At 28.8% G+C, this 13,270-nt stretch overlaps 1 protein-coding gene across 3 annotated transcripts in view; it reads left to right on the top strand.

The window, feature by feature from the left end:
• LOC135133798 (calcitonin gene-related peptide type 1 receptor) overlaps positions 1-13,270 on the top strand; it is a 171,788-nt gene that overhangs the window by 110,025 nt on the left and 48,493 nt on the right. For all 3 annotated transcript variants that reach the window (XM_064062319.1, XM_064062318.1, XM_064062320.1), the window contains exon 6: positions 3,726-3,946. In XM_064062319.1, the coding sequence (XP_063918389.1) occupies positions 3,726-3,946 (221 nt within the window). The remainder of the gene's footprint in view (positions 1-3,725; positions 3,947-13,270) is intronic.

Here is a 13,270-nt window from a genome sequence, read left to right on the forward strand (position 1 = left end):
TATTTTCAAGATTCACTTTTTGTTAGAAACTAATTTATGTCGTATTTTAACCCTTTTTTTTAACTTTATTCTCATAAAAATGAGCAGGAAAGAGTCTCAGCGCAACTGTCCAGGTTTTTTTTTAATAATAATTCACTACATTATTTGATAATTTAAAAAACTAGGTTAGAAGGGCGAGCGCAGCGAGCACTTTCAGGTTACTGGGGTCTCTCCAATTTTACTGGTCGCAAACATTTTCAAGATTCAAATTTTTTAGACGCTAAGTTATGTCATAAATAATAATTTAGCTTCCCAGGAACACCGATCGAAAACACCTAAATGTGCTCGCTGCACTTGCATTCTAAATATTCTCTTTTTAATTAATTTAGTGTTATAGAACCATTCACGAATGAACGGTCAATTATTACAATAATTAAAATCAACGTCTAAAATGCGAGCGCAGCGAGCACTTTCAGGAAGTTTTAGTCCAAGGGGTATTATAGTGATCGCAAGCAATCTTCACATTTTTAACTGACAACAAAATTTTTCTTGATAATTTAGCTTGTCGCCAATACCAGTGGAGATTTTTTTAAATTATACCTTAACGTGCTCGCTGCGCTCGCATTTTAAACCTCTTTTTTAAATTTTATTCTCATAGAAATGTACAGGAAAGAGTCTCGGCGAAGTTGTTCGTTATTTTCTGTTGCAGGAATAAATCTCTTGGCTTAAAAAAACACACCTTTATTATACGAGCGCAGCGAGTACACTTAGACGCTAAGGTGTCTCCCCATCTTAAGCAAATCATTGTAGATATTTTAGGATTCACTTTTTAGACAATAAGATGAATGTTTGTAAATGAGTGATCAGTGGGCCTACTTAGGTTTGTTCTATTATAATAATCCTATTGACTACCCTGTGAAGCTAAAATATTCTGAAAAAAATTGGTCGAAAGTTACAACAATATACAAATCCCAAATTTTGGTTAGCATCTGCACAATATGCCTAATACATATATAAAAAGATTATATGTCTAACAAAAATCGTCACGAACGGTATACAGACAGACCGACAGACAGATAAACAGAGGAAAAAGGAGACCTATTTTTTTTCGTACTCTAGGGGTCATAAATAGAGAGCGGATTTATAAGCACAAAAAAATTAAGAATAAGCGCTTAAATAAGCACAACATTTTCAATAAAAAAGTTTTATTTTAAGCAAAAAAGCATTAAAAACATAATCATATTACAAATCGAAGAACACCTCTTGGAACTTTGGATAAAATATGATTACAATAATCCTAGATTTTATATTTTACACACGTATTTCAGTTTTCTTTAAAACAATTTATGATTGTAATATGTTCCAAGTTGTCCACTGTAAAATTTTTTCGCCGATCATTCAAAATGTGTTTAAAATTGGAGAATGTGCGTTCAACATCCACACTCGTTGTTGGCGCAAATTTGAATTTTGCAACTAATGTTGAATCTAACTCCAAATTTTCCACCTTCTGGCCTTGTAAAACACGAGCAACGTCGGAAAGAACACCGAAACCTGCATTTTTATTTAACACTTTGTCAAGTTTTTGAGATACTCTAGTACCAATATCACCCCTTACTGCGTTTGCTTGTTGTTTAAATTCTTTCACTAAGTTTATGGCATCTACCAACAATATGTTGGATTTTTCTAACTTTTCTATTACCTCACATACGAATTGATAATTGCTTCTTAGAAAAGCTAGATCTTGTCGCAAATCTTTGTTTTCCAAAATATTTATGCAATCTTTAATCGATTGAGAAGAATCTTCGCTAAACTCCGTAACTACTTCTTCAAATTCTTTGATATATTTGTCATAATAAAATGTGGCCTGTAACCATGTTCACCACCTCGTTATAATCGGCTCTGGGGGCAATGATGTGTTTGGAAATTTTTACTTAAAATGTTGCACTCTTAGTGGGGCTTTAACAAAAATCTTTTTACCATTTGCCACTAATTTATTAACAGTAGGAAACTGCAAACGTATTCCTTCAGCTACTCTGTTTAAACCGTGGGCAATGCAAATAGAGTGAATTAAATTGGGGTACAATATTTTTAGATTATTCCCTGCTTTCAACATATAACGAGCTGCATCCGAGATCATCAATAAAATTTTATTCGTCGGTACGACATTTGGCAAAAATAGTGACGTAAGACTGTCATTTACAAATCTGGTAATCGTATTGCCATTTGTTTTATCTAACATTTTCAAACTTACTACATACCCTCGACTAGGGAAATTTTCATTTAAGATTCCAACAATTAAACTTGCCACGTATCTTCCACAACTATCGGTTGTTTCATCGACAGCGAACCATAAATAATTATCTCCAATGCGATGTTTAATTTCGTTGTAAACTTGCTGAAACACTGGGCCTACATAATTTTTTCGGAGAGTACTTTCAACCGGAGTATGTCAATTGCAGTGTTTTTCAAGGAATTCTTGAAGAGGGCCTTTCTCAAATTTTTTTAAAGGTATATTGGACTGGATCATCATTTTACATAAATCGAAATTAAACTGAAACTGCTCATCTTTTGTGGAAGTAGATGCAACAGATTCATGTTTGGTCTGCTGTTTAATTTTAGAAACTTCAAACATTTTCTTCCTTTCTACATGAAGAGTCGTTCTGACATGTTGCGTCACGTTATATTTTTTATCACTTTGAATCTAAAACAACGTACATATACAGGATTAACAAAGGAAAATAGATAAAAAAAAAATTAGTGGGCTTACGATTTTCACACAAGCTCTGCAGAATATTTTGTTGTTTTCTAATTTTAATTCTGGAAAATCCGTTATCCACTCATCCGGCGTCGATTTTACTTTCGGCATTCTTTTAAAATATTAGTAATATTACCAAAAAGAACTCAACATGTAACAAGGGAGAACCACGTATAACACTGTACTACGACAGATGCGATAGACTGATGGTTGTGAAATAAACGGTTCATTTACTTAAAAGTTTCCATTAGAAAAATTTTAAGGTAGGTAGTTGGGTACAATAATCCTTTTTTCTAAAAAATCTTCAACGGTCTTGCCGCAAAATGCCGAAAAAGAACATCTGGTTAAAAGCTTTAATTCATTATCAACAGAAGTAAGTATTTAAAGTCATAAAATCTATGGAGTATTTTTCCAATCCTATAATAAAATTTTATTACCCAAACGACCGGAACCTATTCACAGAAAGGGTCTTGAGTAAGTGTACTTCAATGGTCAAGTCCAGGTAAAATGCATACGATACGATACGCCTAACTAACAAGTATTTGTCATCCCGACAAGACCGGCATTTGAACAAAATATGCATTAAAACTCATATTCGTCGAAAAAAGCATTAAATAAGCATATAAGTTTTAATATGCATAAAATTGAAAAAAAAGCAAATAAGCATAAAAAAATGTGTCAAATGGCTCCAAATTGTATCATAGTTACAGATATAAAACAGTTTTGAAATGCTTACATTTTTCACAAAAAGCATTGAACCTAGAAATCCGCTCTCTAGTCATAAAACATTTTTTTTATGCCATGAATTTTTTACATAAGTTTTTAAAAACAAGTAATGAATCGGTTAACTTTATTGATTAAATTTTTATGACCTGACCTGACTTCTTTAGATCAATTTTTTCTGCTGAAATATAGGAGTGAATTTAATTAAATAAAATTAGACAATATTTTGAAAAAAAAAATTCTTAAGTCAAAAAGTCCTTCTTTGCAGCTTTGGTGTCAAGCCCTTCACGTCGTCGTTCACTACCTAATGTTAGCAAACTACATGTGGATGTTCTGCGAGGGTTTGCACCTCCACCTCGCCCTAGTCGTCGTCTTCGTTCGAGACGAAGTCACCATGAAATGGTTCTTCGCACTTGGCTGGGGCGCCCCTTTGATCATCGTCACAATTTACAGCATCGTGAGGATATGCATACTCCAAGACAACTACATGTAAGTAGCTAATTGCCTAAACGAATTTCCGCTTCGATCAAATTTCACCCTCGACTGCACGACCTTCAGCCTTTTTTAGAACCCCGCGTATTGTTTCACTCTTATCTCCCACAAAAGAAGTGAAACTTGGCAAAACCCAATTACAAAGAACGGCAATAAAGCGCCGAATTTAGAACGCGTTTTGTTTGGTAATTACCAGAAAAGTACTTCCAAGCCCGACTTAATTATGACAAAGCGTCCAAGTTTTCGGGCGATTAACATTTTTTGATTGACGAATAAATGATGCAGCGATCCCGGATCGAACCGGAATTCGCCAGTGACAGGAGTAGGTGAAATTTAAAACGGGAAGGATTAGTGGACGAGATAATTTTTTTGTTGTAATCTCCCCAGTGCGCCATAATAGCCATGGATTTGTGTCTCCGCTTTTTACTTTCGCTGAAAAAACTTGCTCGATCAATCTCTTTTTGAATGAACGGACGACATTCATTAATTATTCCGAGACACAAGAATTTATTTCCTACGGCAAGAAATAATTCCGCCGCTTTGAAAAAGAAAATAATTGTTTTGTTTTAAATGAGAAGGTCAAAGGGGAGCGAGTGCCTAGTTGATGGGGCGAAATTGGAAATTTACGAAAGAATAGTGAAATATTCCGGGAGGCTTTATTTTAAAATGAGAAAGTAAGAACTCGTGGCAGTAATAAATATGTATAGAACTCGATATAGAGCAGCCTCTGAAGGACTTCATAATGCGCTACACGGAATCGATATTCTGTAATATCATCATCTTTGTTTGTTGTTGTGCGTAAACGATTTATATTTTACTTGATTAATCAAAGTGACTTCATTCGAGCTTCGGGCTTTAGACGCCTTTCACGAAATATATATGAACAAATATAAATAAAATAAAGTCGAATAAAATTAATTTTCTTCGTTCGCTTTTGTGTCGCTGTTTTTTGTTTTCTCGAGCCGCTTATTGTATTAACTGGGAGTTCTTTGGCCTTTTGTTAATAAAGACGTATTATCGTGGAATTCAGTAACGTTTTTTCGCCATAAATAGGGGGATGTGTATATTGATGTCTGTTTTACGATTTTCTTTCCAGATATTTCCGGGTTTATTATGTTCTGCGATATTATTCTTCGAGTTTTGACCCACTTTTTTAAACTGCAAAAATTTTGTTTTTATTTCTTAGAGTTAGGTCTTCAGTTTTATCGTCTTTGTTTTGGAGTTTGGTTATCTGTCTATTGTTTTCATACACACGTTAAATCTATTTGCACGAAACTTTTCTGAAATTTACAATTTGAATGAAATTTGAATGATAATAAAATATATTTCCCAAGGACGTTTTAACTAAAATTTCCTCCCAAAAATTTTCGGTTTTCAAATGTTCTGAAAATAAATTTAGTTTTGGAATTCATAAAGACCTGGAAAATTAAAAAACTTTTTAGATGTTAGATTCAGAAAAAAATATGTTGGAGAAAACTGGTCTAAAATTATTTGGAAAGAACTTTCCTCGCCACAACAGGACAAGCAATAAAATAAGTTCACTTTGATTCTGCAAATTCTATTGTTTCTCGAGCGTAAACTAAGGAAGTAATGTAATAGGCTCCATTCGGGAAATGGTCACTTTCATGTTTTTTCGATGTTTCATGATGCCTGCGGTTTGAAAAAATAGGTCCCGTTCCCATCTGTCGTCTCAAATCCTCAGAACACCAGAATCCTCACATCCTCAGAACACCACAATCCTCAAATCCTCAAAACACCATAATCCTCAAATCCTCAGGACAACATAATTCCCACATTCCCAGAACTACGAAATCCTCAAATCTGGATCTGACCATGTTTTGAATTGACCAATTTTAAAATTTTTATAAATTGATCAGCTATTCGATTATTCGATTTTTCACAATTTTTCGGATTTTTCGTTTTTTCGTTTCTCCGGTTTTCAAGTTTTTTTAATTTCAAGATTTATTTTTTTTAATGTTTCGTTTTACCAATATTTCGATTTTTCGATTTTTGTTTTTGGGATTTCTTGATTTTTCGATTTAGGTTTTACATTTTTCGACGTGCAATTTTTCAAGTGCCAATTTTAAAACTTTCAGTTTTTCGATTTTTCAACTTTTGAATTTTTCGATTATTTAATTTTTCGATATTTCAGTTTTTCGATTATTCAGTTTTTCGTTTATTCAATTTTTCGAGTTGCAATTTATCGGGTTTTCAATTATAGATTATTCAATTATAAATTATTCCACTTTAAAAATTTTAATTTTTCAATTTTTCAATTTTTCATTTCTTCAGTTTTTCAAATCGGAAATATTCTAATTTTCAGTTTTTTTATTTATTAGTTTTTGGATTTATTTTCGGTTTACAGTTTTAAATTTTTCAAATTTTTAAGTTTTCAATTTATCAATTTTTCATTTCTTCAACTCTTCGAGTTTTTAATTTTTTGGATTTTCCAACTTTTGTATTTTTCAATTTTTCGAATTTTTATTTCTTCAATTCTTCAAATTTTCAGTTTTTCTATTTATATATTTCATTTTCAGATTTGCAAATTTTCGATAGTCAATAGATATTTTTGAAATTTTTCACTAATCAGCTTTTGAATTTTTCCAATATCCAACTTTTCAATCTTAGAATTTCAAATTTTGGAGATTTCAATTTTAAATTACCCGATTTTTCTATTCTACAATTTTTGGAATTCACAATTTTTCGCAATGATTGATGATCTTAGTTTTTCGCTTTTTCAATTCTTCAATTTTGGATTTCTATATTAATTTTTAATGCTTCAAATTTTCCTTTATAAATTTGATGAATTTTCGATTTTTCAATTTTCAAATTTTTCCATTTTTCAATTTATATTTTGCACTGTTCGTTTAAAAATGTTTTGGGTTTCAATTTGAAATTTTTCAATTTCTAGGTTTTGTAATTTTTCCATTTTTCGTAATTTTTGTTTTTCAGTTTCCCAAAGTTTTCACTTTTTCGATTAGCAAGGTGTCGAATTTTGAGATTTCCAATTTTAAATTTTCAAAGTTCACGATTTTCATTATTTTATTTTCGCAATTTTTACATTTCAATTTTCAAATTTATTTCAACAAATTTTGAAAAACTGCAAATAAAATTTGGATTATTTCTTCTCAAACACGATCGAAAAATTGAAAAAGCACCAAATCGAAAATTCAAATTTGTAATTTCTTTAAGTTTTCAAATTTTTATTTTTTAATTTGTTCAATATTTTCTATTTCAGAATTTAACGTTTCTCATTTCTTGTCTTTTTAATTTCTCGATTTTTCAATTTTTCGATGTTCAGTTTCTCGATTATTCAATTTTCATTTCTTCTTTCGATTTTTCAATTTTTCGATTATTCAATTGTTCATTTTTACAATTTTTTGATTTTTCAATTTTTACGCATTGTACTTTTCAGATTTTTTCATTTTTTTTAATTTCAGTTTTCAGTTTTTCAATTTCTGGGTGTTTCAGATTTAGATTTGTAATTTTTCGAGTTTTAAATTACTAAATTTTTCAAGTTTACAATTTTTCGATTTTTGAATTTTTTATTTATACAGTTTTTCAATGTTTAGATATTTTAGTTTTTGTGTTTTCAATTTTTGCATTTCTATATTTTTAATTTTGCAATTTTTCAAATTTTCTTTTATTCAATTTTAAATTTATCAATTTGTCGATTTTTCAGTTTTACAATTTTTCAATTTTGCATTACATATTATGCAATTATTCGATTAAAATTTTTTGGGTTTCAATTTAAAAATTTTCAATTTCTAGGTTTTGTAATTTTTCGTTTCAATTTTTCCATTTTACAGTTTTTTGATTTTCAGTTTCCCTATTTTTTCAATTTTACGATTCGTAGTTTTTGAGTTTTCAGCTTTTGTATTGTTCGATATTTCATCTTTTCGATTTTCCAGTGTTTCGAATTATATTTTTCATTTTTCTGTTAGAAATTTTCGGATTTTAGTTTTAAAATTTGTATTCAGTTTTTCGTTTCTTCAGTTTTTAGATTTGGATTGTTTCGAACTTTTAATTTTTTTAATTTTCCAACTTTTTCGATTTTTCGGTTTTCTGATTTTAAGTTTTTGAAATTTCCCATTTTTATTTTTTATTTGTTTGAAAATTTAATTAAGCCGAAATTTTGAAAAACTTTAAACAAAATTTCTGCGCAAACACGATCGACAAATTGAAAAAGCACAAAATCGAATTTTTCAATTTTTAAGTTTTATCTCTTCAGTTTTTCGATTTTCAATTTTTCCACTTTACAGTTTTTATATTTCACACAATTTTTTCATTCTTTCAATTTTTCGAATTGCAATTATTCGAAATTTCATTTTTCAATTTTTTGGTTTTCCGACTTTTGCATTTTCCAAGTCTTAATTTCGTCAATTTTGCTATTTTACAATTTTTCTATTTCACAATTTTTGGATTTTTCGTTTCTTCAATTTATAGATTGGCAGTTTTTCGAGTTTTTAATTTTTCTATTTCACTTATAAAATTTTGCAAGTTTGCAGTTGTTCGGTTTATATATCGCATTTTCGATTTCAAATTTTAAATTTTTCAATTTTACGATTTTTCAGCTTCTGTATTTTTCGACATTTCAATTTTTCGACTTTTCAGTTCGCGAGTTTCAATTTTTCGTTTTTTCAATTGTTCGTTTTCTATTTTAAACTTTCCGAGTTTTCAGATCTCCGATTTTCCGGTTTTCTGAATTATATTTTGCATTTTTCTGTTAGAAATTTTCGGGAGTTATTTAGTTTTAAAATTTTCAGTTCCCCGATTTTTCAATTTTTCGTTTCTCCAGTTTTTCGATCTGCAATTTTTCGAGTTTTTATTTTTTTGGATTTTCCAACTTTTACGATTTTTCAGTTTTCCGATTTTAAATTTTTGAAATTTCTTATTTTCATTGTTTTATTTCAATGATTTTTATTTTTGCTCAGTTGTCAAATTTAATTAACCTGAAATTTTGAAAAATTGCAAAGAAGAGTTTCTATTTTTTCAATTCTTCAATTTTTCGTTTTGCAATTTTTCCAAATTTTATTTTTAAATTTTTTGGTTTTCCAACTTTTACATTTTTCAATTTTTCATGTTTCTATTTGGTAAATTTTTCTATTTCACAATTTGTGGATTTTTCGTTTCTTCAATTTCTCGATTCGCAGTTTTTCGAGTTTTTAATTTTTCTATTACACTAACAAATGTTTGCAAGTTTGCAGTTTTTCGATTTATATTATCGCATTTTCGATTTCAAATTTTCGGGTTTCAAACTTTAAATTTTTGAGTTTCGAATTTTTTATTTTTTTAATTATTCCCTTTGCATTTTTTTTATTTCACGGTTTTTGGATTACACAATTTTTTGATTTTTGAGTTTACATTTTTCAAATTTCCGATTTTTCATTTTTACAATTTTTTGATTTTTCAATTTTTACGTTTTGTAATTTTTGAGTTTTTTCAATTTTTGACTAAGTATTTCAGTTGCTCGAATTTTCAGTTACTCGGAATTCCATCTCAGATATGCAATTTTTCGATTTTTGAATTTTTTTTCTTCAATTGTTATTCAATTTGCATTTTTTTTTATTTTACAGTTTTTGGATTTCGCAATTTTTGAATTTTGCAATTACAACGTTTCCATTTTTCAGTTCATATTTTTCAATTTTTCAATTTTTCAGTTTATATTTTGGAATTATTCAATTAAAATTTTTTAGTTTCCCTATTTTTTTTATTTCTTGATATTTCAGTTTAACGATTTTAAATTTTTGAAGTGCCCGATTTTCATTGCTTTAATTCCCCGATTTTTATTTTTATCAATTTTCAAATTTAAATAACCTGAAATTTTGAAAAACTACAAACAAGATTTTAGATAATTATTTCTAGGCGAACACGATACAAAAATTGAAAAATTGAAAAATCTAAAAACCAAAAATCGAAAAATTAAAAACCGAGATAATTTCAGTTTTCATTTCTTGATTTTTGCGATTGGTTGTCATAAATCAAAAGAGACAAAAAAATACATCACTGTCAGTTTTAATTCAACAACTGCTCTTTCACCCCTTGGATGACTTCCATCCCTGTCATAATTCACTCCATCCTCCCCCGAAATGACTGCAATCACGCAGTTGCAATTTCATCCCGATTAAATTGCTTAATTCCTCCCCAAGTAGATTAAATCCAAGTTAACAATTACCCCAACACCAGCCACTGCTTGTTTCTGTCACCTCCAGTCCAAAAGAACTACCCTCCCCATCAATTCCCCGCTTTAATTAAACCTACTTTGAAAGTAAAATGTATTGCTGCATCCGACATCCGCGAAAGCCAATAAAATGCATCCCCTTGAAATGCAGCTTCAGAGCTACAACGAATTCGAATTAACCACGATTTGTCAAGAGCTTTTCGCAAGCGTCGCTGGTGCTTCGAATTATCAACAATCGTGATTTATCACAGCGATTCTCGACGCAATTAATTAGTATATCGCGCTCTAGTAATAATTGTTGTACTAACGCCCATTTATCACCGTGTGGAAATTAATAATCGTCCATTTATTAGTGACTCGTAATACGTCGGATTCTATTGTAGTTTCGGCGGTATTGATCACAACCTCAACGTTTGTGAAGGGATTAAATTGAGTTGTGACAACGCGGAACAAATAAAAGCTTTTCTGTGCAGAAAATGGGTCTTCGCGTGTCACTGCCGGAGAGAAAATAAATCAAATCGATCAGAAAATCAGCTGACAGTTTGTATAAATGATTAGTTTTGCAGGCACAATATGGAAATAAATCAAGGGGATGTTTTAGCAGGTCGGGGTTGTGTTTGTTTTGTGTTGTGTGTCGCAACCTGTTTTCTTAATTTTGAAAGATTTTCGGTTTTCAATTATTTTTCTATATTTCAAGTTTTCAATTTCTCGGTTTTTCATTTTTGATTTTGGCAATTTTTCAATTTTTTGGTTCGTCAGTTTTTCGATTTTTGATTTTTTCGATTTTGATTTCGATTTTTCTGTTTTCGATCTTGCAACTATTTTTTCCTTCCTCCAATTTTTCCGTATTTCTTTTCTTAAATTGTGTTATTTGTATTTTTTCGCCATTTTGACTTTTCAATTTCTCAATTTTTTGATTATTAAGTTTCTAGGTTTTTGGATTTTTTTTAATTTTTGAATTATTAGATATTTTAATTTTTCAATTTTTTGGTTCGTCAGTTTTTCGATTTTTGATTTTTTTTGATTTTGTTTTCAATTTTTCAATAATTCGTTTCTTCAGTTTTGCGATTTGCAATTACAGACTTTTCAATTCAAATTATTTCTGTTTTCGATCTTGCAACTGTTTTTTTTCCTTCCTCCAATTTTTCAGTATTTCGTTTCTTAAATTGTGTGATTTCTATTTTTCCGCCATTTTGATTTTTCAATTTCTCAATTTTCTGATTATTAAGTTTCTAGGTTTTTGGATTTTTTTTTTTTATTTTTGAACTGTTAGATATTTTAATTTTTCAATTTTTCGTTTGTTCAGTTTCTCGGTTTTCAATTTTTTAATTTTTCATATTTTTGGTTTCTCGGTTTTGATTTTTCGATTTTTCAGTTTTTCGTTTCTACATTTTTGATTTTGTCAATTTTTCAATTTTTTGGTTCGTCAGTTTTTCGATTTTTGATTTTTTGATTTTGTTTTCGATTTTTCAATGATTCTTTTCTTCAGTTTTGCGATTTGCAATTTCGGACTTTTCAACTTAAAATTTTTCTGTTTTCGATTTTGCAACTATTTTTTTCCTTCCTCCAATTTTTCAGTATTTCGTTTCTTAAATTGTGTGATTTGTATTTTTTCGCCAATTTGACTTTTCAATTTCTCAATTTTTTGATTATTAAGTTTCTAGGTTTTTGGATTTTTTTTGATTTTTGAATTGTTAGATATTTTAATTTTTCATATTTTTGGTTTCTCGGGTTTAATTTTTTCATTTTTGATTTTGTCAATTCTTCAATTTTTTGGTTCGTCAGTTTTTCGATTTTTGATTTTTTTGATTTTGTTTTCGATTTTTCAATAATTCGTTTCTTCAGTTTTGCGATTTGCAATTTCGGACTTTTCAATTTAAAATTTTTGTTTTCGATCTTGCAACAATTTTTTTTCTTCCTTCAATTTTTTAGTATTTCATTTCTTAAATTGTGTGATTTGTATTTTTTCGCCATTTTGACTTTTCAATTTCTCAATTTTTTGATTATTAAGTTTCTAGGTTTTTGGATTTTTTTTTGATTTTTGAATTGTTACAAATTTTAATTTTTCAATTTTTCGTTTGTTCAGTTTCTGGGTTTTTAATTTTTCATATTTTTGGTTTCTCGGTTTTAATTTTTCGATTTTTTAGTTTTTAATTTTTTCATTTTTGATTTTGTCAATTTTTCAATTTTTTGGTTCCTCAGTTTTTCGATTTTGATTTTTTTGATTTCGTTCTCGATTTTTCGATAATTCGTTTCTTCGGTCTTGCGATTTGCAATTTCGCACTTTTCAATTTAAAATTTTTCTGTTTTCGATTTTGCAACTATTTTTTTCCTTTTTTCAATTTTTCAGTATTTCGTTTCTTAAATTGTGTGATTTGTATTTTTTCGCCATTTTGACTTTTCAATTTTTCAATTTTTTGATTAAGTTTCTAGGTTTTTGGATTTTTTATTATTTTTGAATTGTTAGATATTTTAATTTTTCAATTTTTCGTTTGTTCAGTTTCTCGGTTTTTAATTTTTTAATTTTTCATATTTAATTCTTCGATTTTTTAGTTTTTTCGTTTTTGATTTCGATTTTTCAATAATTCGTTCCTTCAGTTTTGCGATTTCCAATTTTCTTACTTTTCAATTTAAAATTTTTCTGTTTTCGATCTTGCAATATTTTTTTCCTTTCTTGAATTTTTCAGTATTTCGTTTCTTAAATTGTTTGATGTGTATTTTTTCGCCTTTTTGACTTTTCAATTTCTCAATTTTTTGATTATCAAGTTTCTAGGTTTTTGGATTTTTTTTTGATTTTTCAATTTTTAGATATTTTTATTTTTTAATTTTTCATATTTCTGACTTGTCGGTTTTAATTTTTCAATTTTTCAGTTTTTCTTTAATTTTTAGATTTTTAATATTTTCATTTTCAATTTTTAGCTTCTGAATTTTCGATTTGGTGTTTTTTTTATTTTTAAGTCGTGTTTGCGCAGAAATAGTATTCCAAAACTTTTTTTCAAAACTTGGTTTGAATAAATTTGATAATTGAAAATTAAGGAAATAAAACTTCAAAAATTTCAAATCGAATAACTGAAAAATCGAAAAATTGAAGAACCGATAAATTTAATAATCGAAAATCGTAAAATCGAAAAATTGCAAGT

The sequence above is a fragment of the Zophobas morio genome, unplaced genomic scaffold (genome assembly GCF_036711695.1).
Source record: "Zophobas morio isolate AGI-343-1 ecotype UQ-CSIRO unplaced genomic scaffold, CSIRO_AGI_Zmor_V1 ptg000022l, whole genome shotgun sequence".
Lineage (NCBI taxonomy): Eukaryota > Metazoa > Arthropoda > Insecta > Coleoptera > Tenebrionidae > Zophobas > Zophobas morio.